The sequence below is a fragment of the Danio rerio genome, chromosome 18 (assembly GCF_049306965.1).
Source record: "Danio rerio strain Tuebingen ecotype United States chromosome 18, GRCz12tu, whole genome shotgun sequence".
In the NCBI taxonomy this organism is placed as follows: Eukaryota; Metazoa; Chordata; class Actinopteri; order Cypriniformes; family Danionidae; genus Danio; species Danio rerio.
The window spans coordinates 51,595,208-51,622,558 of NC_133193.1; the positions used below are offsets into that span (position 1 = coordinate 51,595,208).

At 39.1% G+C, this 27,351-nt stretch overlaps 3 protein-coding genes and 1 long non-coding RNA gene across 5 annotated transcripts in view; 1 reads left to right on the forward strand and 3 right to left on the reverse strand.

Annotated features, from left to right (window-relative positions):
• The window catches only part of LOC101883877 (uncharacterized), a 69,430-nt gene that overhangs the window by 5,642 nt on the left and 36,437 nt on the right, over window positions 1–27,351 (forward strand). Inside the window, exon 2 of the long non-coding RNA XR_002456077.3 lies at window positions 24,765–24,900. This is a non-coding gene — a long non-coding RNA (uncharacterized lncRNA). The remainder of the gene's footprint in view (window positions 1–24,764; window positions 24,901–27,351) is intronic.
• Window positions 4,006–6,277, reverse strand: kcnj1a.5 (potassium inwardly rectifying channel subfamily J member 1a, tandem duplicate 5). Of its 2 annotated transcripts, XM_005159283.4 has the most exons (3): window positions 6,196–6,277; window positions 6,038–6,120; window positions 4,006–5,813 (listed from the first exon to the last, which is right to left on the reverse strand). In XM_005159283.4, exon 3 carries the CDS (start codon window positions 5,803–5,805, stop codon window positions 4,693–4,695), a length of 1,113 nt encoding a protein of 370 aa, XP_005159340.1. In that variant the 5' UTR covers window positions 5,806–5,813; window positions 6,038–6,120; window positions 6,196–6,277; the 3' UTR covers window positions 4,006–4,692. The 2 variants fall into 2 exon arrangements, with proteins under 2 accessions (XP_005159340.1, NP_001038634.2); NM_001045169.2 differs by lacking the exon at window positions 6,196–6,277 and having other exon boundaries at window positions 4,009–5,813; window positions 6,038–6,086.
• On the reverse strand, window positions 12,417–14,261 carry kcnj1a.4 (potassium inwardly rectifying channel subfamily J member 1a, tandem duplicate 4). Its single transcript, NM_001045178.1, is given in 2 exon segments — window positions 12,417–13,853; window positions 14,078–14,261. A coding segment is annotated over 1 exon segment (1,107 nt). The 5' UTR covers window positions 13,846–13,853; window positions 14,078–14,261; the 3' UTR covers window positions 12,417–12,738.
• On the reverse strand, window positions 21,188–22,704 carry kcnj1a.3 (potassium inwardly rectifying channel subfamily J member 1a, tandem duplicate 3). Its single transcript, NM_001045176.1, is given in 2 exon segments — window positions 21,188–22,357; window positions 22,538–22,704. A coding segment is annotated over 1 exon segment (1,107 nt). The 5' UTR covers window positions 22,350–22,357; window positions 22,538–22,704; the 3' UTR covers window positions 21,188–21,242.

Sequence of the window (27,351 nt, forward strand, 5' to 3'; positions counted from 1 at the left end):
AATCAACGCAGGTCGTCTGTTCGTGTCTTTGTATAGATTAACATGTAAATCACTCGCAATCAATGCCACATCCGCGTCTGGTGTGAACGTACTATTTGTAAAATGGATTAGTGTTGATGGTGTGTTGGTCAGTTTGATAACAAACGGACAGTACTGCATATAGGTTCATAGGCCTAAGGGTTTATAAATCTAAATATACTGTGTCCAGAGGAACAACTCTAATATTAATGAAGTTACTTTATTCAGAAACGAATGATCAAATAATTCAGCATATTTTATTATGCCGATTTTCAAGTTTCAAATTTTAAATAACATTTCTTTAAGACTCAAACCTGACTGAGGACATCTGACCCAGCCTTTTCCATAAACAAAAGTTTAATCCCTTAGTTGTTTTGTATTTGAACTGTCAGTAGAAACACACACATACACACACGTCACGTATGTTTTGTAAAAGATGAAGTACATCCAGGAGGTTGTTATTGCATAATAAACACCTGAAAGACTTTTCAGCTGTTGTTTAAAACTGAAGGACATTATTCTGCTAAAACCACCACCCGGATGAACTTTATCCAGCTTATTACAGACTACTTGCCACAAAACACAAATCATTTTTCAAGCATTGTTCTGAGCTGAAATGGTTTATAAATGATTTAATAAGTATTAAGTATTACAGAATAAGATGTACAGTGTAATAAGATGTTATAAAATTATTTAATGAGCTGTGTTATGCATTTACTTTTATGTAGTAGTTTGTCCAACCTTTTAAACTCTTGCGTCAAGGCTGTTTTAGTGATGATTAATGATGATTTGTTTTCAATATAATGGCATCCTGGCCAAATATGCCCACTGGCCTCTGTCTATTATGGCCTTATTATTATTATTATTATCATTATTATTATTATTAATTAAAACGGGGGACCAACCGAAACTAGTAAGTTGTACAAAATAAAGTGGCCGGTTAGTGTGTTTTATTTGTGTTTAGGAATATATACAATGAATCATTCAAAATAAGCTCAGAAAAGACCAGTAAAGTCTGTTTCGATGTTAATAATAGTAATAATACTGATATTAATAATATAACATGGAATAAAAGGTGTTTTTATTCCACAGCAAACAAATGGAGAATTTCAGATGCAAAATGTTAAAGGGCAAACCATGAAACAGTGCTTTAACAAAACACTAAACAGTGGGGTCAAGGGCATGTTGTAACATCACATTTCTTTTGAGGAAAAAAGGAAAAATCAGTTTACAAAATGCCCCAAAAACATGTTTTAACATCAAATACGAAGCAAATCTTCCTGTTGATGTGGTCTTAATCCTATTTTTCAGGACAAAGACAAGGTCATGGTTACTTTACACGCATGTAATGTGTCATTAAACTCAGGGTTATTAGAGTTAACTAAAACTTAAATCAATTAAAGAAAAGATAATAGAAAAATATAACAAAATATACATTAACTGATAAACATGTACATTGTTTTAGTTTACTATATATATATATATATATATATATATATATATATATATATATATATACATATATATATACATATATATATATATACACTGTTGATGTCGAAATGCAGAGAATTTTTTATTCTTTTAAAAATATTGCATTATAAAGAAAGATGTTTTTAAACTAATTTTAACTAAATTTTAAACATAATATTTTTAATAACTAATTTGTCTTTGTGATGGTGACAGTGCATATATTTTTATTGACCTCAAAATTGTTTAAAAAATTTAGCTCTTTTAATTTCAGATAAAAAAGACTATTTAAATATTAAAAAACACTAAAATAATATGAATTAGCAGAGCTCAGCTCCACCGGTGTCAGCAGTTAGTCAATAATAGAGTATCTCAGATGCCTCCTGTGAAGTCAGCATTTAGATATTTGCCTGCTGAAGAGCCGATCACTCAGCTAACAGCTGGAAACTCAGCTGCTGTGGCATCGGAGCAGACACATGTCTCCGTTAGCTATTCAAGAAAGTGGTTAATCTACGCTATCCAACCATACATCTAACATGTTTCCCCTCCTGTACCGGTAGGCAGAAAGCGAGAAACATTGCCAACAGCTCCAGGCAATTGAAATGCTACGAGCCCATACTGGAAGTTAGTGGAGTTGGATCCCTTAAAATGCTATTTGCTCTAGGCAGACAGCGTTGTTGATACAGTTCCTTAATAAATGTAATTTTGACTTCAACATACCTTTCAGCTGACTTTATTATCTTCGTAATGTAATGTGTGTATTTATATATAGCATTTATTGTGTATGGCTATACACTCTCCATACCATCACCAGTGTGCAGCATCCACTTGGATGATGCGACAGCAGCCACAGGACAACGGCGCCAGTGCGCTCACCACACACCAGCTATTGGGGGAGTGGAGAGACAGTGATAAAGCCAATTCGGTGGATGGGGATGATTGGGAGGCCATGATTGGAAGGGCCGATTGAGGGACTTTGGCCAGGACACCCTACTCTTTACGAGAAGTGCCAAGGGATTTTTAATGACCACAGAGATTCAGGACCTCGGTTTAACATCTCATCCGAAAGACGGCGCTCACTGACAGTGTAGTGTCCCCTTCACTTTTACTGGGGCATTAGGACTCACACAGACCATAGGTTGAGCTCCCCCTGCTGGCCTCTCTAACACCACTTCCAACAGCAACCTAGCTTTCCCATGTGGTCTCCCATCCAGGTACTGACCAGCCTCAGCCCTGCTTAGCTTCAGTGATTAAGTGGTCTTGGGCTGCAGGGTGATATGGCTGTGGCATATAAATTGTGTTCTTGTCAGATACACTGCTATTCTCATACCAAAGAGAGATGGCATTAGTGAAAACACTCTCAACAGGTCCTCTGTAAAACGTTGTGAGGATTGATGGGCTGAGGTGTGCTGGTTTTAACCTTCCCAGAAAGTGCAGTGGCTATTGTGCTTTCTTTGCAAGACAAGTAGTATGGAGAGACCAAGCCAAGTTCTCAGTAACATGGACCCCCAGGAATTTTACCTGCTGTTCAGTCTCCACAGCGGTGTTGTTAATATTCTTCCTGAAGTTGTTCACCAACTCCTTGGTTTTCAGAACCTAGTTGTTGTCGCTGCACCACACTGCAAAGAGCTTCCCTTTCTCCCTGTAGTTCCTCTCATCATTATCCCGGTTGAGACCCACTTTTGTGGTGTTATCAGCATATTTAATAATTTGATTAGTGCTACGTTTCGCACAACAATCATGGGTCTTCAGAGTGTAGAGAAGTGCACTCAAGACGCACCCCTGAGGGGAGCCTTTGTTCAGCTGAGTGGTAGATGATGAAATACCCTCTGCTCGCACAAACTGTGGCCTATTTGTCAAAAAGTCAAGACTCCAGTTCTGAAGTGGTGTATTCAGACATACGCATGCCAATTTATTGACCAGGTGCTTAGGAATTTAAGTATTAAAAGCAGAGCTAAAATCAACTAACAGCATTCATACCAATGTATTTCTACCCTCCAAGTGTTCCAGGCTCAGATGCAGTGCAGTGGATATAGCATCATTAGTAGACCTGTTTGGCAGAACTGGCAAACTTAAATGGGTCAAGTGAATTGGGCAGGATGGAGGTGATCTGATTATTAACTAGTCTCTTAAAGCATTTCATTATCAATGAAGTTAAAGCTATTGGCCGATAGTCATTTAAGCAAGTGACGGAAGGCTTTTCTGGCTCTAGGAAGATAGCAGATGTTTTTTAGGATGATTGCAAAGCAGCTTGATGCAGGGAGACATTAAATATGTCCGTCAGTACTTGTGCAAGTTGTTCTGCACACCCTTTTAGAACTCTGCCTGGTATTTTGTCAGGCCCTGTAGCCTTAACAGAATTTACTTATTTTAGGGCCTTGAGGACATCAGTGATATCAAAGCTTAGAACCTGCTCATCGTGCTGCAATGTGGGCTTCACTGCCAAAGGCACTGCTAGACCTGTATTTTTATGCCCTTGTGTGTTGACTTTTACTGTGAAAGCTGGAAAAAAACATTAAACATGATTCCTTTTTTATTTATAAATAAAGTACAAATTTTATTTACACATTCACTAATGCAAAGTTACAAGAAATGTACAATTGTAATAAGAAACAACATCCCAGAGTGATTCACAAAAGCACCGGCTGAAATCTGAGAAAAAGGGAACTAAATAAATAAATCTCTTATCAATGAATTTCCAATTAATACTCGAACATCCAAATCCATGTCTACAGTATGTAACAGAAGAACAGAACCATAGTTTTACTTCACAACTTGTACTTTTACAATTTTTCAGGTGAAAGACACAAAAACATTGTTTTTTTGTGCAGAGTAAAGCAATACAAAAATAAAAGAAATGAATTCCTGCAGTGTTACTATTCAAGTACCAGTCAAGAGATTGAAACGCTTCTCTTGCCTCTCATCACCACAATGAAAGACATAACATTAAAGGCACAAAACATTATGCTGTTGCTGTTGTTGCTGCTGTGTTCTGGGAAATTTTCGTACCCTTTGATTTCTAGTGTGGTCCTGGAAAATCTCCATTTCAAGGGCTGTCTAGCTCCCTTAGCCCTAGGCCTTCAAGCTAAAGAAAATTGGGACATCCCTACGCCTTCTTGCGAATGCGTAAAACGGGATAGAACTGGGATTGTGACGTAGTGTTCAATGCATAGTGCCAGATGTTGACCAGTCAGTCAAAAAGCATTACATTTTGGTGCTTTTGGGAAGCTCCATGTCGAACACCTCAACACTCTTGGTGTCAGTGCCATGGAGATGGAGATGGTTTCCGGGCTCATTGTGGTAGCAGCGGGAGCAATGTGCGGTAGGAACAGGCACAACTTTAGCAATGTTGGAAAAGTCCACTCGGTATCTTCTTTCTTTGCTGCGGGAGATGATCGGGAGAAAGTCATAGCCCCACATGATCTCCCGAGGGATGTATGAAGTCCTGACCTGGCAGGAGGAGCTGGTGGATTCGTCCATGCCGTCGAGGAACACCACAAGCTCAAAGTCCTGCTGATGCAAAGTGTCCACAGCCATGTCGAAAAATGGGCTGCTTTTGTCAATGATGTGGTACAGGGTTAAAGGACACATAAAAAACAGATTGTCTTTACCGGCGTCCACCATGAAGTCAATGCTGACCTGGTCCAGGATGACGGTCTCACCTCCCGTGACTGTTGTCCTCAGAAGCTTCCCGTAAATCTGACTGCCGATCATTAAGGTCTTGCGCAGGTTGGCAACACGGATTTGAAGGCAAAGAGTGCCTTTTTTGGGGCAGATGACAGCAGATTTGCTGAAGGTGATGGTCTTGGCTCTCTTCTTTGGAAGGGTGATTTTGGTCATGACTATACCACACCAGAATATACCGATAAATAGTCCTACGACCATCTGGATTGTAAGTACAGCCACAGATCCAGGACATAGATCAGTGACAAACAAATTGCCACACCCCATTCCGGTTTGTGTCTCCAACGCGTTGAGGAAGGCATTAGTCATATCATTAACGTTGATAGCGCATGGTTTATGATCTGGTGGTGGATTCTGCCAATACAGGTCGCCATTATTTCTGGCCAACCAGTACCACAAGAGTCCGAAGATGAGCCAGCTAAGGGAGTAGGATGCCACAAAATACAAAAGGATGAACCGCCATCGGGTCTCCACCAAGGTGGTCCAGAAGTCAAGGACATAGGCAAAGCCATTTTTGTGCAACACGTTGCCGAACTCAATGTTGCAGTGGCCATCTTTCGTGACCAGTCGGTTTTTGCGAATGCGTCGCTCTAACCTGTAATCTTTGAATCGCTGTCTTAAGGAGCGAGTCATCTTTGAGTCTGTGAAGAGAAGGAAACAATATCAGTTACCAGAAGCAGGACAATAGTGAACAGTGGCTTCATTGTGAAGTGATTGCTACATCATTTCAAACGAGGACTAACAAGAACATGTTGAACAACAGACTAGAGTATTTAGAGACAAACAATTGTTATGCATGAGATTGGATGCTGTATGTGCATGAACACCTCAGGATATTGCACACTTTGCAAACAGTAAATATTACCTGCTGGAGAGTCTGAGAGAAGATCTTGCGTCGCCCGCTGGTCCTCCTGCTCCTGAATCCTTCGTCCACTCTTATAGAACAATCTAAAGCAGGAAATTGAAAATTAACAAGTGTGTATTACTGATTAATAAGCTGTATCCCCCTTAACTGTTTCATACTTCACTTCTCTTTCTGTCTTCTTAGTTTTCAGGTGTCTCGAGTCTCCTTTTGTAGGCTTTCCTCCTACTCACACACTCATCCCTTGTTTATAGGTACACAAAATGGCAAATGAATAAACACCGATGTTTTACACAAGGGGAGGATGCAGGATGCATTTACTTCTGCATACTTGATGTGGAAGTACACATCAACACACTCGACTGCAATGTGTTGGTAGTAGATGGGATATAGCAGATGATCCCAGATGGATGGAGGTTGTACTTTATGTAGATTGACAGATTTTTATTCTCTAAAAGTGTGCAGTAGTGTCTCTATAAGTATTCTTAAAAGTGTGCAGCAAAGAGTCTGCAGCAAACATGCAAGCATGTAAACTAAAGATACTGTGGTAGGTGTGTGTGTGTGTAAAAATGAGCCCAGAGAGGTGCTGGAGCCTGCTATAAGAAGCTATGCTATAGAATAACTGAATATGTACAGCACTTATTATTATATATGATAAATACTCATATGAAGCTGTATCTGTGAAAGACACTCACGAGAGTAAGTAACATATTATCAAGTTAATGTACCATCATGACAATATATAAAGATACTCAAAACAAGTTATGAACAACTGTGGGGAGAAAGTCATTAGCATTGCAGAGAAGGCAGAGCCAAGAATAACAGGACCGCCTAAACATATACTTGACCTTCCAGTAAAGTGAAAACTCATCCAAAGTTGGTGAGAGTTCAAACGAGAAAAAAACTGTATAAAAGCAAGACCATAAACACATAAGATTCAGATGGTCTAGGGCAGGGGTGTCTAAACTCGGTCCTGGAGGGCGGTGTCCTGCAGATTTTAGTTCAATTAAACACACCTAAACAAGCTAATCAAGGTAAACTACAAACTTTCAGGGAGGAGAGTTGAAGGGAGTTGGAGCTAAACTATGCAGGACACTGGCCCTCCAGGACCGAGTTTGGACACCCCTGCTCTAGGGGAAACTCCAGGTTGTCCTGAAGGTCTGTTTTTAGACACCTTGGCTTTATATATCAATAAAGTCTATTTTTCTGGTATTCGAAACCTCCAGTCAGATTGTGGTTAATGAATGGAAAAGCCGGGTAACTTTGACAAGATTAATCTGTAGGTGATGCTCTTTCATTCATTTAGAGATATCCTGTGGGTAGTGCAGATCCCAATCCAGGCTAATTGGAAATGTGTGCTCAGGGCTACGTTTTCGTGAACCATGAAATGCCTTGCTTTTTTTTTGGCTATTTTTTGATATTGTATAAGAAAAAGGCTGAAAAAAAGCATTAGGCATGTACAATCTTGGGCAAAGCAGTGGCGCAGTAGGTAGTGCTGTCGCCTCACAGCAAGAAGGTCACTGGGTCGCTGGTTCAAGCCTCGGTTCAGTTGGCGTTTCTGTGTGAAGTTTGCATGTTCTCCTTGCGTTCATATGGGTTTCCTCCGGGTGCTCGTTTTCCCCACAGTCCAAAGACATGCGGTACAGGTGAATTGGGTAAGTGTCCATAGTGTCCGTAAATTGTCCGTAGTGTATAAGTGTGTTTGTGAATGTGTGTGTGTGGATGTTTCCCAGAGATAGCTTGCGGCTGGAAGGGCATCCGCTGCGTAAAAACGTGCTGGATAAGTTGCTGGTTCATTCCGCTGTGGCGACCCCGGATTGATAAAGGGACTAAGCCGACAAGAAAATAAATGAATGTACAATCTTTATGTGCGTAAAAGAATCATGTTTGCATATTTTTATTAAATTACAAGACAAAATAAGCAATGATCAAAACTGTTTCTGAAACGTCTGAGCCATCATACAAATTATTCAGTTAAAAAAGTTTCCACTTCTGAGCAAATTATTTATGTGATTATTTATGATAATTATTTGCATCTTTCATGGTAATGTCTACTCTATTTGTAGCAGTGTTTTTTCAGAATATTACACCAGGTCAGAAGTGAAATGGTGAAGATGCAGGGATTACAACAAACCTTGGGACGAGTGTCCTACAGCTGCAGTGAACACAAAACAGAATTTCAAGGGCATGTTACTGTATAGCCTCAAACCATAATATTTGATTATTTTCATGTTTTAAACTTGACAAGAACAAAAAACAAAATCAGCAAACACAAAGCTTTTGTTATTATATCAACCATGATGCTCATTTTCCTAAGTAGAATAAATGAGAAAAGGAAAGACTTGTAAGGTGACGGAAACAGCAAAGAGTATTTACCGTTATCAGGAATTGCTAAGTTTGCTTTCTCATTTCCGCCCGCCTTTTATTTAGTTTCCAGCTCTTTAAAACTTTGTGAGGAAAAACATAAATGATGTGACAGTGCAAATTTAAGCAAGAATATTTACTGGCAGTCATCCTAGAACAACAGCTCCGAGTTAACATCCATTGTCCATTGGAAAAAGCAAACAGACACTGTGTGTCGCCCACCATTTTAACTGAAGTTAAAAGTAGTATCATTTTTGAAAGCTTCAATTAACACAGTCCATACTGCGACATGTTTATTTTAAAAGTTTTTATTCTACGCCAAACAAATGGAAGAGTTCAGAAGCAAAATGTTAAAGCACAAGCAACCTTGTAAAACTGCTGCAACTAATCCTCGGACAAAAACACTAAACAGTGGGGTCAAGGGTATGTTATAACATCAAAAATGTCTCATAAACATGTTTTAACATTAAATATGAAGCAAATCTTCCTGTTGATGTTGTCTTTAGTCCTATTGTTCAGGACAAAGACAAGGTCGATTTACAAAATGGATGTCAAACTCAGTTCCTGGAGAGCCGCAGCTCTGCACAGTTCAGTTCCAACCCTAATTAAACACATCTGATCACAGTGATTAGATTCTTTAGGCTTGTTTGAAACCTTCAGGTAAGTATGTTGAAGCAGCGTTGGAACTAAACTGTGCTGGGCTGCGGCCCTCCTGGAACTGAGTTCGACACCTGTGCTTTACACACATGTAATGTCAGCCTAATCTCACGAGGAAACGTATTTTACATTTTGTCAGTTTAGTGGCTAATTTGTACGAAGTTCAGTCGTACAAAAATGTACGATTTTAAAAAGGAGGCGTGGCACAAATCTCCACCCCTAACCCCAACTGTCATTGGTTGATGAGCAAATCATACTAAATTGTACGAATTAGATCATATGAATTAATACGAATTACCCTCTAAATCAAAAAGTTACGAATAGCCGTGAGATTGCGTTGGTAATGTTTATCTTCAGGTTCAGGGTTATTAGAGTTAACTAAAACCAATTAAAAAAGAAAATAGAAATAAATTACAAAATAAGTATTAACTGATAAATATGGACAATATTAAAATTTACCAAAACCTTTCTGAATTTTCTAAATTTTCTGTTTTACGTAATTTACCAAAAAATATTTTATACAGTTAAATATATGGAAAACTAAACTGAAGTCGAAATCCCCTGTGAAATTTCAATTATTTTAAAAATATTGCATAACAGATGTTTTTAACATAATTCTAAACTTAATAGTTATAATAACTAATTTGACTTTGTGATGATGACAGTGCATATATTTTTATTGTTATTTTATATATTAAAAAAATACTAAAATAATATTATAAAAAGCAAAAAAATGTTAGGAAATACTGTGAAATTTTTATAAGGGGGAGGTTTTAGGATAAAGTGAGACATAGATAGTTAAATGAGACATAGTATTTTAACTTGCAGATTAAATCGGTCAATTTTTAAAACATGTCTAGGTGTAATAAAGAACTATAAAAATAAACATCCAAAGGCTTTTTCCTCCACATTTAGTGGTCAGAATGAAACAAATATCCAGTCCTAGTTGTTATTGTTGGTATGCTTTGTCTATATTATTTGATTGACTCTACCCTTGTGTTGTCCTTGCTTTTCAGGTCACAACAATTCAATTTAAACATATGCAGGCAAACAGATACGAAGTTGGGTAAACATCAGTCTGGGTAATCCAACGAAGGGGGCTGTGGGAGAGGAAACATCCTCTCATACTCACTTTCACATCCCTTCCTCTCTCTCGCTCATTCTCATCCTCCAGGAGAGAGAGGTAAGGAGGTGCTGTGTGAAGGCTGAGATGAGCACATCAGAGTCAGAACCGAGCGCAGCTTGCCTAACATGACACACCACAGCTTCCTCTGAACTCCAATCAGTGTTAATTTTGTTGACTAAATTTTTTTTACCCATGCACAAAAACTAGACGAAAACTAAATAAAACCTTAAGTGATGTTGACAACAGCTAACAAAAATATACCGACATTTTCATTGACTAATAAAAAAGAAATGAGATTGGGGATGTATTTTGGTAATTATCCAATCAGAAATAATCTTGGTGTGTAATGCACACACACACACATTTGAAAAGTAACTGATTCACATAGACGCAGGATGCGATTACATCATAATCCATAAGGGCGTCTGTCTGATTAAACTATATTATGAGTGGGGATGTAACGATTCATCGTGAGCCGATTAAAAATGTATTCAAATATGTGACGATTCAAATTGGTAGAAATGTTGAATAAATCGCGATATATGATTTAAACAGAGGGGGTGCTGTGTTTACAGGCCCAAACTCGCTTTACCTGCACATCAGTGGCAAGCAAGAGGTGGGGCGGCAGACTAAAATGACAGAGGTGAAGTGTGCCAGACAAAACACAAACTGCAAAAAGATGTTCACTTACACTAACAGAAGAAGAATATGATGCAGCACAGTGAAAAAACAACTGTCACACACGTTTATACGCAAAAAAATGAATAAATATAGATTAAAAAAAAAAGTATTTATAAGCCAAACCACACAGACCGGATAATTTGCAGCCGTGTGCTAAGGAGATCACACTTGCTAGTGCCTTTTCTAAAGTGTTACCATTACATTAAGAAGAATTATAGAGATTATTTATTACATATTTAGAAACATGGATGACATGCATATAACCTATAATATTAAATAATGCATTTATATTCACTGTAAAATATAACAAATAAGATATATAATGTTTACATATTAAGATTTTTTTTGTAAATGCTTTGAATTTCTTATTGATTTTTTTTTGTTATCAGAACCAATATTTACTTTAAATTGGACACAACTGTATATAATTCCTAGACTTTGGCAAGCTGAGTTTGTCATCTGTATTTGTATGCCTTTATGTGGTGACTTTACAGTGAAAAATGGTTGACTGCTGGCGTTCTTATAATGCCATTTCAATGAAGAAAAAAAAAACATTAAACATGATTCCTTTTTTATTTATAAATAAAGTACAAATTTTATTTACACAGTCACCAATGCAAATTTACAAGAAATGTACAATTGTAATAAGATACAACATCCCAGAGTGATTCACAAAAGCACCGGCTGGAATCTGAGATAAAGATGATTAAAAAAATAAATCTTTTAATGATGAATTTCCAGGTAATACTTCAACATCCAATTCAATGTCTACAGTACGTAACAGAAGAACAGAACCATAGTTTAACTCCACAACTCACACGTTAAAATTCTTTTAGGTGAAAGACACAAAAAAAAAACATTGTTTGTGTGCAGAGTAAAGCAATACATGTGATAAAAGAAATTAATTCCTGCAGTGTTACTATTCAAATACCAATCAAGAGATTAAAACTCTCATCTCGTCTCTCATCACCACAATGAAGGACTTAAAGCATTACGCCCATTCCCAATTCTATTGTTTTACCCTTACCCCTTCCCCTTGTCTCTTGAAACAGCATGTGAGATGGGAGGCCTTTAAATTTACCCTTAAGAAATGGGACAACACACCAAAACACCAGCACATGTCAGCATATCCCGTCGCGAGCTCTTCCTTCATACTGTATGAGATCAATGATGGTGACTGCTGTAGTTATTCCTGTTGCATTGTTTGGTCTTTGTCTTCAAGAAAATCACAGAAAGCAACAATATCACGTTATTATAATGATATAATGTGGCAATTAGCTCGTAATTGTCTTGTCTATTTACACCATGGCCATATTTATATATGCAAACACAACAAAACAACACCAGACACTGTAAAAAGGTAATTCCAGCCACTAGACATTTCTGACAGGACATTCGAGAGTCATCGAGTGACAGATGTCTACACAGCAGTTATTATGGATTATAGATGGTGAAATTTTCTGCTTTTTTAATATATATTGTGAAAGCATGATCGTAAAACATAAACGCCGTAATGAATGTATTAAAGCATATGCTTGTTTGTCAAAAAAACACTAATACCAAAACAACACTCAAATTTGTGCATCTCCTGACGTATGCAGCCATGTTGCTGTTGTAGCTGCTGTGTTCTGGGAAATTTTCGTACCCTTTCGATTTCTAGTGTGGTCCTGGAAAATCTCCATTTCAAGGGCTATCTAGCTCTTCCCCTTAGACCAAGGCCTTCAAGCTAAAGAAAATTGGGAAACCCCTACGCCTTCACATTAATAGGCAAAATGAGGGGTAAGGGGATGAGCTAAGGGATAGAACTGGGATTGTGACATAGTGTTCAATGTTTCTGGCTAGTGCAAGATATTGTCAGTCAGTCAGTCAAAAAGCATTACATTTTGTTGCCGTTGGGAAGCTCCATGTCGAACACCTCAAAACTCTTGTTGTCAGTGCCCTCGAGATGGTTTCCGGGCTCATTGTGGTAGCAGCGGGAGCAATGTGCGGTAGGAACAGGCACCACTTTGGTAAAGTTGGAAAAGTCCACTCGGTATTTTCCCTCTTTACTGCGGGAGATGATCGGGAGAAAGTCATAGCCCCACATGATCTCCTGAGGGATGTATGAAGTCCTGACCTGGCAGGAGGAGCTGGTGGTTTCGGCCATGCCATCCAGGAAAACCACAAGCTCAAAGTCCTGCTGATGCATCGTGTCCACAGCCATGTCGAAAAATGGGCTGCTTTTGTCAATGATGTGGTACAGGGTTAAAGGACACACGAAAAACAGATTGTCTTTACCGGCGTCCACCATGAAATTGATGCTGACCTGGTCCAAGATGTTGGTTTCACCTCCAGTGACTGTTGTCCTCAGAAGCTTCCCGTAAATCTGACTGCCGATCATTAAGGTCTTGCGCAGGTTGGCAACACGGATTTGAAGGCAAAGAGTGCCTTTTTTGGGGCAGATGACAGCAGATTCACTGAAGGTGATGGTCTTGGCTCTCTTTTTTGGAAGGGTGATTTTGGTTATAACTATACCACCCCAGAAGATACGGATAAAGAGTCCTACGATCATCTGGATTATAATTAGAGCCACACCTCCAGGACATTGATCAGTGACATATACATTGCCATACCCAACTGTGCCTTGGGTCTCCAACGAGTAGAGGAAGGCATAAGTCATATCATTAAGGCTGTAAGCGCATGGGTTGTGATCTGGTGGTGGATTCTGCCACAACAGGTCACCATTGCTTCTTGCTAACCAGTACCACAAGAGTCCGAAGATGAACCAGCTAAGGGTGTAGGATGCCACAAAATAGAAGATGATGAACCGCCATCGGGTTTCCACCAAGGTGGTCCAAAAGTCGAGGACGTAGGTGAAGCGGTTTCTGTGCATCACGTTGCCAAACTTGATGTTGCAGCGGCCATCTTTGGTGACGACTCGTTTTTTGTGACTGCGTTGCTCTAACCTGTAATCTTTGAACCAGTCTCTTAAGGAGCGAGTCATCTTTGAGTCTGTGAAGAGAAGGAAACAATATCAGTTACCAGAAGCAGGAAAATAGTGAACAGTGGCTTCATTGTGAAGTGATTGCTACATCATTTCAAACGAGGACTAACAAGAACATGTTGAACAACAGACTAGAGTATTTAGAGACAAACTATTGTTATGCATGAGATAGGATGCTGTATGTGCATGAACACCTCAGGATATTGCACACTTAGCAAACAGTAAATATTACCTGCTGGAGAGTCTGAGAGGAGATCTTGCGTCGTCCGCTGGTCCTCCTGCTACTGAATCCTTCGTCCACTCTTATAGAACAAGCTAAGGCAAAAATCTGGAAATAACCAAGTGTGTATTACTGATTAATGAGCTGTATCCCCCTTAACTGTTTCATACTCCACTTCTCTTTCTTTCTCCTTCTTACCTTTCAGGTGTCTCGAGTCTCCTTTTGTAGGCTTTCCTCCTACTCACACACTCATCCCTTGTTTATATGTACACACATTGGCAAATGAATACACACCGATGTTTTACACAAGGGGAGGATGCAGGATGCATTTACTTCTGCATACTTGATGTGGAAGTACACATCAACACACTCGACCGCAATGTGTTGGTACCCCCAGAAAACCGCATGACATTGCTTATCATAAATACTCATCAGCAGTGATGGCTGTGCATTGAGCTGCCACATATGGCTATGCATGAATTCCTGTGTACAGTAATAAATTAACCCTCTCTGAAAGTTTCAGGTCAGCAGCAGAATGCAAATCATAGAGGTTAAAGGTCATGTTTTGTTGCATATTGGAGGTGTTGATATTGTTGTGCAGCATGATCAGTCAGAAAGGGTCTGATCTTTCTAATGTTGTAAAGTGAAAACCTGCGTGATTGAGCTGTGTTACACACAGCCCTCCAGCCCATACTGGAAGCATCTGTCGGACTGACGGCATGCCTGGACACTTGTTCTAGAGGCACACAGGCCTATAGAAATGCAAGGTCCGTCTGAGGGTGTGGAAACACAGCGGAGTGACAGCCACCAGGTGTGTGCGCGTATGCCATGCATGTCTTGGGACCTGATCATGAAGCCAATGCCAAAGCAGTCTCATAGAGCAATCCAAGTGTCACGACAGCGGCTGCAGATCCCATATGCCCGAGGAGCCTCTGAAATAATTTCAGTGGGAGGTCAGTTTTTTAGTCGAACTCTCTCAGACAGGTCAGCATCAGCTCAGCATGGTGATCAAGTCCAGCTCAAACCCAAGGAGAGATGCTCTGCGTAGGACCTCTACCTCTAAAATATATTATTAGAGTAGATTATTTGTGTGATTATTTATTATTATTATTTGCATCTTTCAATGTAATATCAACTCTTTTTTTGTATTATTAGTTTGTAGATGTGTTTTCTGAATATTACACTAGTTCAGAAGTGAAACAGTGAAGATGAAGGGATTATGATGAACCTTGAAAACGAGTGTCTTACAGTTGCAGTGAACACAAAAGAAAACTTCAAGGACATGTTAGTGTATAACGTCAAATAATAATATTATTTGATTGTTTTTATATTTTGATCTTGACAAGGACAAAAAAAAATCTCCAAATGCAAAGCTTTTGTTTTTATATCAACCATGATGCATATTTTCCTACAAAGAATGAAAGAGAATAGGTGACAGAAACAGCAAAGAGTGTTTACCGTCATCAGGAATTGCTAAGTTTGCTCTGTGTCATTTCCGCCCACCTTTTACTTAGTTTCCAGCCCTTTGAAATTTGGCGAGAAAAAACATAAATGATGTGACAGTGCAAATGTGAGCAAGAATATTTACTGGCAGCAGTGCCAGAACAACAGCTCTGAGTTAACATCCATTGTCCTTTGGAAAAATCAAACTGACATTGTATGTGGCTCACCATTTTAACTGAATTGGTCACATGACTAAACATTGTTTTTAAAGGCCTCCATTAACACAGTCCATACTGGGACATGTTTATTTTAAAACTTAACCCCTTTGCAGAGTGTTTTTAAAAAGATGTGTTTTCGTTATGGACAAAAGGCCTAAACAGGGAGAAATAGTAAAATATAATATACGGGCTAAGTTTTAAAGTGTGTGTGTAGGGGTGGGACAACTACATAACTGATGATGATTCAGTATTGATATTGACACAGAAATGATCAATAATGGCAAAACAAGTCAATCATGTCATGTATATTTTATTGAACACACACATATATAGTCCAGTAATTTGCACACTGTCTTGGTGACTTTAAAAATTGCAAGTAATCTTTCTATTTTAAAGTTTGTACACTTAAAACAATTATTGCCACAGATGAATGAACTGCCATCTATTCCAGCATATGTTTTACACAGTGGATGCCCGTCCAGCTGCAACCCAGTACTGGGAAAAAACATAAGACACGATTTAGTCATACAAATTATAATCAGTAGATCCTCTAATGTGCTTTTATTCCACAGCAAACAAATGGAAGAGTTCAGAAGCAAAATGTTAAAGCACAAACAACCATGTAAAATTGCTGCAACTAATCCTCGGACAAAAACACTAAACAGTGGGGTCAAGGGTATGTTATAACATCAAAAATGAAGAATTTTCTTTTGAGGAGGAAAAATCCGTTTACAAAATGTCCCATAAACATGTTTTAACATCAAATATGAAGCAAATCTTCCTGTTATTGTTGTCTTTAATCCTATTTTTCAGGACAAAGACAAGGTCGATGTTACTTTACATACATGTAATGTTTATCATCCGGTTCAGGAATATTAGAGTTAAACTACCTAAAACTTAAATAAAAAAGGATAATAAAAAAATAGTATTAACTGATAAATATGTACATTATTAGGAATTTCAGATGACTAAAACATAAATTTTTATTGACCTCAAAAATGTTTTAAAACGTGTAGCTCTTTTTATTTCCGATAAAAACTTAAATAAGACTATTTAAATATTGCAGATATTTAAATAATATTACAAAATATTAAAATACAAAAAAAATAATAGGAAATACTGAGAACATTTTATGAAGAGGAGGTTTTAGGATTAAGTGAGACGTAGATAGTTAAATGAAACAAAGTATTTTAACTTGCAGATTAAATAAGCAAATTTTTAAAACATGTCTAGGTGCAAAAAGAACTCCTATAAAAAAAATGTAGTGGTCAGAATAAAACAAATAGTGACAGGACACGGCTTTTTTTCATTCTGCCTTTGTCATCCAGTTGTTGGTAAGCTTCGTCTTTATTATGTGATTGACTCTACCCTTGTGTTGTCCTTGCTTTCCAGGTCACAATATCTGTACGCAAACAGATACGAAGTTGGGTAAACATCAGTCTGGGTAATCCAACTGAGAGGGCTGTGAGAGAGGAAACATCCTCACATGCTTACTTTCCCACCTCTCCCTCTCTCTCGCTCATTCGCATCCTCCAGAAGAGAGAGGTAACGAACAGAGCACAGCTGCCCTAACTTGATACACAACAGCTACCTCTGCACTCCAATCATTGTTCATTTCATTGACAATTTTTTTTGTCATTATTTTTGTGACGAGCAAGTTTCTACCTACAAAAACTTGATAAATACTAAATAAAAATTCAGTGATGGAGAAATCAGCCTGAAATTCATGGTAAAAATTTTGCTGAACTGAAATGGTATAGCCTCTCGCTGACCTTTAAAAAATCGACTCTGTACATTAAAAATTATAACATTGGTAACATATGATCATAGCATTCATTTTCATGAGCAGTTGTTTCCTAAGAGTTGTAGGTCACGTAAGTCCTCCATGCTCTGTCTAGAAACCATCCATGGAGGTTCCAGAACCCTGCACGGGTGCCAGAGGGTGCCTGTCCCAGAGAAAGGAAGTGCTTCCAGTGGGGATTTTGTCAGGGAGGACTGTCACGAGGAGTGTGAGTCCGGAAACTCGGGTCCGGTTGGGCCTTGGAGGCACAACAAGCGAGACCCGCTTCTCGTCTCCCCGACCTTGCACAGAGTTTGTGCAAACAGGCTCACTGGGGGCAAAAGTGCATATCGCATATTCCCGGGGCCAGCTAAGAGCCAGGGTATTCGTGCAGAGCAGGAATTTCAGCTAGCGAAGGGATGCTTGGGATGACTTGGGTTTCTCTGAAGCATGCCCATAACAGCTGGACCATGTCTAGTCTCCATTCTCTCGGGAACGTGACTGTCATGAAAGTGGGGCAGGTTGCGCTTGTCCGGGATATAAACAGTGTACAGCCGAATGAGCTAAGGCATATGGCCATAGGGCACATCTCCCAAAATGGTTGATCTACCATCAACTTGGGAGGCCAACACATAGACGAGTCTGACCTTTTGTGTGAGCTACAATGATGGGCTGAGCGGTGCTAACTAAGCTGACAGAGTCCGAATGAGCAGCATCATCAGAACAATGGAGGAGGGGCAGATTTGGGATGGGGAGTACCCATCCCAGGAAGCAGAGCGTCCTGAGGCAGAGCTGAAAATAAGAGACTGACTTACTTTCCTTCCAGGATCCCACAAAGAGGCTGGAGGTGCCAGAGAAAAGAGCCCGTCATCTGGCGCCCTCAAAAGCCAGTGGTGAAGTGCACCAAAGCTTAGAGCTGGAAGGCAGCACGTCCCATGCTGGCATTTGGGCTTCCACACCCGGAGGGAGGAAAAGCCGCTCTTTTTTGGATCGCTACATTCATTTGCAGGGGGAGTCCCGGCCATTCACTGGGGAAAGAACGGTTCTCCTCCTCTCCAAGCAGCCCGCACCAGGTTCGGTTCGCCCTACGATTACCTGACTTAACGGTGACGGGAGTGTCAACTTCCTGCATTCACTAGCGTTCGCATTCACTAGCCAGTGGAACCAGTTGTGACGGTGGAGCATCTTGGAGCTGCAGAAAGATCGCTTTCAGCGAGGAACAGCCAGCGCAGATGGGTTCGGTGGGGGAGCAGTCTTCTGAGCCCACCAAGACATGACCTACTCCATCATGGCTGATCTCTCACCACAAAAGACTGCAAAGTAGGCTTGCCTGGCATATAAATGCTCCAAGAAAGCACACTTTGTCGGTATGGTGAATATCTGCCAGGGTAAGGCAAGGGTGGTGGTTCTGGACCACTGTGCTCGCTGTGCTTTCCTGGGAAGAAGGGAACATGGGCTGGGAACATTAATCTTATATCAGCCCACATATCGTATATCTGTAGTAGATCACGGGTGAGACTATTATGAGAATTATGGAGGACGAGGGGTTGTGGATAAGTGACCGCATGGGCGTTGCCAACAAATAGCATGTGTTTGTGAGCATGGAAATGTATTACCCACCCTCCCTGTTAAATTTGATCTAATCCATGTTCTGAAACACACCTCGTCCCCTGCTTTCACTTCTAATTCCAACTGAGGGATCGATTCGTTTGTGAATGAATCTCTGTTATGAATGTTATGAATTTATCGATATCCCTGCCCCTCAGTGTGCACTGTTCCAATCTATAAGATATCTAATATTTGTAATATTCAATAAGTAAGGGTGAACAGTGTGCACAATAAGGCAGAGGCACTGCTATGATATCAGCAGGCCTGGATTGGCTAATCAGGAGGACCGGGAGAATTCCCGGTGGGCCGTTCTGTTTTTTTGGCCGCGAGGGCCGGTGTCCCTAGCTCCAGAATCTGTTGCTCTCAGCAGTCACACTTTTTAAAGTAATGTATTTATTTGACCACAGTCTTCTTATTCATTATTTTACCGCAGCTCTGCTCTGCTTATATATAACCAGCCTGCAGGTTATTGATGATATAACTGAGATGAGTCACTTCTTAATATACAACTGCTGTGGTCCAGTGTTTAGCACGTTAGATTATGACGTCGTTGACCGGGGTTTGATCCTCGTCTGTGTATGTTTTTATTTTTTTATTTATTTATTTTATTTTATTTTATTTATTGTTAAGACATATAATAGTGTTAGGGTTGTATATAGTCAGTCGTGAACTGAGGTGGGCCGGTCTGAGGCTTGAAACTCCAGGGCTGAAAAGGAATCTCACTCCGGCCCTGGATATCAGACAGTTACTTCAAAAACTAGACACTTACCTATAATAAATAAGATATATAACATTTACCTATTAGGATTTTTTGCAAATGCTTTGAATTTCTTATGGATTTTTTTTTAACCAATGTTTGCATTAAAGTGGTCAAAACTGTATATGCATAATTCCTAGACTTTGGCAAGCTGAGGTTGTCATCTGTATTTGTATGCCTTTATGTGGTGACTTTTTACTGTAAAATATGGTTGACTGCTGGCGTCCTTATAATGTCATTTCAATGAAGAAAAGTAAACATTAAACACGATTCCTTTTTTATTTACAAATAAAGTACAAATTATATTTACACAGTCACTAATGCAAATTTACAAGAAATGTACAATTGTAATAAGATACAACATTCCAGTGTGATTCACAAAAGCATTGGCTGGAATCTGAGATAAAGATGATTAAAAAATAAAAATTTCTTAATAATGAATTTCCAGTTGATATTCGGACATCCAAATCAATCTCTAAAGTACGTAACATCAGAACAGAACCATAGTTTTGACTTCCAATGAAGGACATAAAGCATTAGGCCCAATCCCAATTCTATTGTTTACCCTCACCCCTTCCCCTTGTCTCTTGAAACAGCATGTGAGAGCTTTAAATTTACCCTTAAGAAATAGGACAACACACCAAAACACCAGCACATGTCAGCATATGCCGTCGCGAGCTCTTCCTTCATACTGTATGAGATCGATGATGGTGACTGCTGTAGTTATTCCTGTTGCATTGTTTGGTATTTGTCTTCAAGGAAATCACAGAAGGCAACAATATCACGTTATTATAATAATATAATGTGGCAATAAGCTCGTAATTGTCTTGTCTATTTACACCATGGCCATATTTATATATGCAAACACAACAAAACAACACCAGACACTGTAAAAAGGTAATTCCAGCCACTAGACATTTCTGACAGGGCATTCGAGAGTCATCGAGTGACAGATGTCTACACAGCAGTTATTAAGGATTATAGATGGTGAAATTTTCTGCTTTTTTAATATATATTTTGAAAGCATGATCGAAAAACATGAACCCCGTAATGAATGTATTAAAGCATATGCTTGTTTGTCAAAAAATAATACCAAAACAACACTCAAATTTGTGCATCTCCTGACCATGTGTGCAGCCATGTTGTTGTTGATTTCTTTGATTTCTAGTGTGGTCCTGGAAAATCTCCATTTTAAGGGCTATCTAGCTCCCTTAGCTCTAGGCCTTCAAGCTAAAGAGAATTGGGACATCCCTACGCCTTCACAGGCAAAATGAGGGGTAAGGGGATGAGCTAAGGGATAGAACGGGGATTGTGACATAGTGTTCAATGTTTCTGGCTAGTGCAAGATGTTGAGCAGTCAGTCAAAAAGCATTACATTTTGTTGCAGTTGGGAAGCTCCATGTCGAACACCTCAAAACTCTTGTTGTCAGTGCTCTCGAGATGGTTTCCGGGCTCATTGTGGTAGCAGCGGGAGCAATGTGCGGTAGGAACAGGCACCACTTTGGCAAAATTGGAAAAGTCCACTTGATATCTTCCCTCTTCGCTGCGGGAGATGATCGAGAGAAAGTCATAGCCCCACATGATCTCCTGAGGGATGTATGAAGTCCTGACCTGGCAGGAGGAGCTGGTGGTTTCGGCCATGCCATCAAGGAAAACCACAAGCTCAAAGTCCTGCTGATGTAGCGTGTCCACAGCCATGTCGAAAAATGGGCTGCTTTTGTCAATGATGTGGTACAGGGTTAAAGGACACACGAAAAACAGATTGTCTTTACCGGCGTCCACCATGAAGTCAATGCTGACCTGGTCCAGGATGACGGTCTCACCTCCCGTGACTGTTGTCCTCAGAAGCTTCCCGTAAATCTGACTGCCGATCATTAAGGTCTTGCGCAGGTTGGCGACACGGATTTGAAGGCAAAGAGTGCCTTTTTTGGGGCAGATGACAGCGGATTCGCTGAAGGTGATGGTTTTGGCTCTCTTTTTTGGAAGGGTGATTTTGGTTATAACTATACCACACCAGAATATACCGATTAAGATTCCTATAATAGTCTGGATTATAATCAGAGCCACACCTCCAGGACATTGATCAGTGACATATACATTGCCATAGATAACTGTGTTTTGGGTCTCCAGCGAGAAGATAAAGGCATAAGTCATATCGTAAACGCTGTAAACGCATGGTTTATGATCTGGTGGTGGATTCTGCCACAACAGGTCACCATTGCTTCTTGCTAACCAGTACCAGATGAGTCCGAAGATAAACCAGCTGAGGGTAAAGGATGCCACAAAATACAAGATGATGAACCGCCATCGGGTCTCCACGAAGGTGGTCCAGAAGTCGCGGACATAGGCGAATCGGTTTCTGTGCATCACATTGTCAAACTCAATGTTGCAGCGGCCATCTTTGGTGACCAGTCGGTTTTTGCGAATGCGTTGCTTTAACCTGTAATCTTTGAACCACTCTCTTAAGGAGCGAGTCATCTTCGAGTCTGTGAAGAGAAGGAAACAATATTAGTTAGCAGAAGCAGTAAAATAGTGAATAGTGGCTTCATTGTGAAGTGATTGCTACATCATTTCAAATGAGGACAAACGACAAGCATGTTGAACAACAGACTAGAGTTTTTAGAGACAAACAATAACTAGGATATTTCACAAACAGCAAATATTACCCGCTGGAGAGTCTGAGAGGAGATCTTGAGTCGCCCGCTGGTTCTTCTGCTCCTGGATCCTTCGTCCACTCTTATAAAGACAAGCTAAAGCAGGAAATTGGAAATGAACAAGTGTGTATTACTGATTAATGATCTGTAATAACTGTTTCATACTCCACTTCTCTATCTCCTTCTTACCTTTCAGATGTCTCGGGTCTGTCCTTTTGTAGGCTTTCCTCCTACTCACACACTCATCCCTTGTTTATATGTACACACATTGGCAAATGAATACGCACCGATGTTTTACACAAGGGGAGGATGCAGGATGCATTTACTTCTGCATACTTGATGGGGAAGTACACATCAACACACTCGACTGCAATGTGTTGGTACCTTCAGTAAACCGCATCACATTGTTTATCATAAATACTCATCAGCAGTGATGGCTGTGCATTGAGCTGCCACATATGGCTATGCATGAATTCATGTGTACAGTAATAAATTAACCCTCACTGAAAGTTTCAGGTCAGCAGCAGAATGCAAATCATAGAGGTCAAAGGTCATGTTTTGTGGCATATTGGAGGTGTTGATCTTGTTGTGCAGCATGAAAGTGAAAACCTGCATGATTGAGCTGCCTTAGCAATGTGCTCTTGAAGGACAGCTGATCATTGAAGATCACCTCAAGATTCCTTGCTGAAGTCTACTACTATCCCTGATGGATGGTGAAATTGTGTGTGAAAGTATTGAGTTGAAGAAAAGATAAAAAGTTCTGTTTCTGCCAGATTAAGCTGCAGGGAATGTGCTTCCATCCATTTAGAGATGTCCAGTGGGCGGTGTTAGGCAAGGTACTTGAAAAATGTAGCTTAACTACACTAAAAGCTATCCTCTGGGAAATGTAGCAAGCTAAGCTAAAAGCTACTTGCCAGAAGTAGTTTAGCTACATCTAAGCTATTCTTGCAATTTTCATTGTTAAATCAAAGCAACTTAAATCCAAGTCAATCATATATATATCACAACAAGTACCACAACAAATTATTGAGGAAGTCAGTTTGCATCTTAGCATGCACTCCTTGAGGTATGGTCACAAGGAATCTTGCTTCAAAAATAACTCCTCTCTCTTAGTCATCTTTCCATCAAGCAAAATTCTTATGCCTAATTGGTTGGCAACGTCACAGACCAAAACGAGAGGTGGCAGTAACACACCAAAAAGTTTGTTGCCGACCAACCAACTATATGGATTTACTTTCATCGGCTAGACACCAGCCTCACAGCTCCATGAATGTCGGTGCCGTCACTTATTGATTAGTGATCGGTAAATGTAGCTTGTGTGGAAAAAACAGCTTAGTTAGTAAAAAGCTATTTGATTTAGAAAGTAGCGATGCTACCGCCAGGTTACTGAGAAATGTAGTTAAGCAAGTAGCGCAGTTTAAGATCTCAACCCAGGCTAGTTAGAAATACGTGCTCACGTGCTGACAAATCCACTAGAGGGCACTGTATGCAGGTTTGAAAAATGGCAAATACATTGCTGAGTTATGTTTTCTCACATTCAATTTACTGTCCCCCCATCCATCCCATCTCCCCCTTTCCTCTTTTAACAGGGGGAGCTCTCGAGAACTACCTGATCTCGTACTCCCCTTACACCAGGAGTGTCCAAACTCCTGGAGGGCCGGTGTCCTGCATTGTTTAGCTTCAACTTCCTCCAACACATCTCCCTGAAAGTTTTTGATATACCTAGAAAGAGGTTGATTAGCTAGTTCAGGTTAATTTAATTGGGGTTGGAACTAAAATATGCAGGACACTGGCCCTCCAGGACCGAGTTTGGACATCCCTGCCTTAAGCAGGTCGCACACCTGAAGTGCCGTGCATTTTAGAATTCTAAACATAGGTTTCTATCAGGGTACACACACCGGCGCTGCAAGTCAGCGGCGCCCGGCCATGACTCAGGACGCAGTTCATTTTTCAGCCGCGCCACAGAGCGCCATCTAATTAGTTTCATGCTAAATATCATGCGAATGTGCGCGTCTGGTGTGCGATAATTTAAACGGTCATGTGCGCGCCGTGTCGCGGTGCCAAGCGGCACTTCTGGTCTTCGACCTGCTTTACACGCTCATTGACCAGGTGGGAGGTCTGGGCTCAATTATCTCCAAAATCAGGGTTTTCTCCCGGGACAGCATGTCAAACCTGCTATTATTATCAAGCAATATCTAAGTGTGAACTCTTGAATTTAGTTTATTCAATTCCCCTATAGCACATGTGTTTGGACTGTGGGGGAAACCGGAGCACCTGGAGGAAACTCGCACCAACACGGGGAGAACATGCAAACTCCACACAGAAATGCCAACTGACCCAGCCGGTACTCATACCAGCGACCTTCTTGCTGTGAGGTGAGAGTGCCTACGACTGAGCCACCCTACATAAAACCTTAATGTTAGTGTTTGACTATTCTTTTCCAACTAGAAGAGAAAAATAAACAATGATGAAAAAAATTCTGAAATGTCTGAGCCATCATCAAAATGGCTTAGTTAAAAATATTTATTAATTACTTATAATTATTGATCTAATTATTTCTGATAATGAATCTTTCAATGTAATATCAACTCTTATTGTATCTAGTTTGTAGATGTGTTTTCTGAATATCGCACTAGTTCAGAAGTGAAATAGCGAAGGTGAAGGGATTATGATAACCTTGAAAATGATTGTCCTAGCTGCAGTGAACACAAAACAAAACTTCTAGGTCATGTTACTGTATAACATCAAATAATAATATTATTTGATTATTTTCATATTTTGATATTGACAAGGACAAAAAAAATCCAAATGCAAAGCTTTTGTTTTTATATCAACCATGATGCTCATTTTCCTTAAAAGAGAAAAGGAAATACTTGCAAGGTGACCAAAGAGTGTTTACTGTTCAATAATTGTTACCTTTGATCGATGTCATTTCTGCACGCCTTTTATTTAGTTTCCAGCTTTTTGAAACTTGGTGAGGAAAATCATAAATGATGTGACAGTGCAAATGTAAGCAAGAACATTTACTGGCAGTAGAGCCAGAACAGCGAGTAAACGTCCATTGTCCTTTGGAAAAATCAAACATTATATGTCATTCCTCATTTTAACTGAATTGGTCACATGACTAAACATTTTTAAAAAGCTTTCATTAACACGATTCATACTGCGGCATGTTCATTTTAAAACTTAAGTTTTAAAGTGTGTGTGTAGGGGTGGGACAACCACATAACTGATGATGATTCAGTATTGATATTGACAAAGAAATGATCAATAATAGCAAAGCAAGTAAATCATGTCATGTATATTTTAATGAACTACTCTATAATCACATGTCCATATCATGAGTTTGTCTATTTTGACTGTTATTCAAGCATTCAACATGCCATAGATAAACGAGAGAAACAGTGAAGCAACTACTAAAGAAAGATGAGTGCAACATGGCACGAAACATGCTAGAATGAGCCTAATGTCTTTAATATTTATGAGTTACTATATTCTCTGGCATTCAAGCGTCACACAAGTTTAAAAAAACAAATACGCAAGTTTATTCCTGTAGCTGTCTAGATAATGTTGAAATCATGCTGTATGGTTTTTATATTTGACCTGAAATGCACTTAATACTGATTTAGGAGGTGTTCAAAGTGTGAAAAATTTTCTGTAAAACTTAAACCCAACTGAGGACATTCAACCCAGAATTTTCCGTAAACAAAGCGTTAAATCTCTTTGTCATTTTGTGTTTGAATCGTCAGTAGAAACACACACACACACTGTATGTTGTGTAAAGGATGAAGTACATCCTGGAGGTTGTTATTGCATAATAAAGACCTGAAAGGCTCATCAACTTTGTTATATAAAACTGAAGGACATTATTCTGCTAAAACAACCAGCTGGATGTACTTTATCCAGCTTATTACAGACTACTTTTCACAAAACACAAATCATTTTTTAAGCATTGTCCTGAGCTGTAAATAATTATTTAGTTAAATAATTATTTATTATAAGTATTAAGTATTTCAGGCAGCTGTGTATTAAGATGTAATATTCTTCAATGGGCTGTGTTACGTATTTACTTTTCCCTTCATGCATCTCGATAGAAATATCATAGTTTATGTCAAACTGTTTAAAGTGTTGTGTCAAGGCTATTTTAGTGATGAATGATTTGACTTTGGGTACTTTAACATCTATTTAATTGACTTTTTTTTTCTTTGTATTGTTTTTGGACTGTTGTCCCCTTTTCATTAATAATTATATACTATTTAATTTTTTATTTTATTTGTTGCAAAATGTATTTAAATTGTCTGTTAAGTAATATACACTGAATATTTAAAATTAAGAGCAGAAACCAATATTAAGTAAAGTCAGATTTGATGTTGTAAAATAAATAAATATGTATATACTCATTTATTCATCTTCTTTTTGGCTTAGTAATTTTATTAATCCAGGGTCGCCACAGCGGAATGAACTGCCAACTTATCCAGCATGTTTTTTACGCAGTGAATGCCCTTCCAGTCGCAACCCATCTCTGGGAATATATATATATATATATATATATATATATATATATATATATATATATATATATATATATATATATATGTATATATGTGTGTGTGTGTGTGTGTATATATATATATATATATATATATATATATATATATATATATATATATGTAGACCAATAATTTGCATACTGTCAATGTAAATGTCTTGCTGACTTTAAAAACTGAAAAACAAATAAGTACAGAGACAAATAAGTAATCTTTCTAATTTAAAGGTTGTAATCTTAAGACATTAATTCATTCATTTAACTCAGTGGTCACCAAACT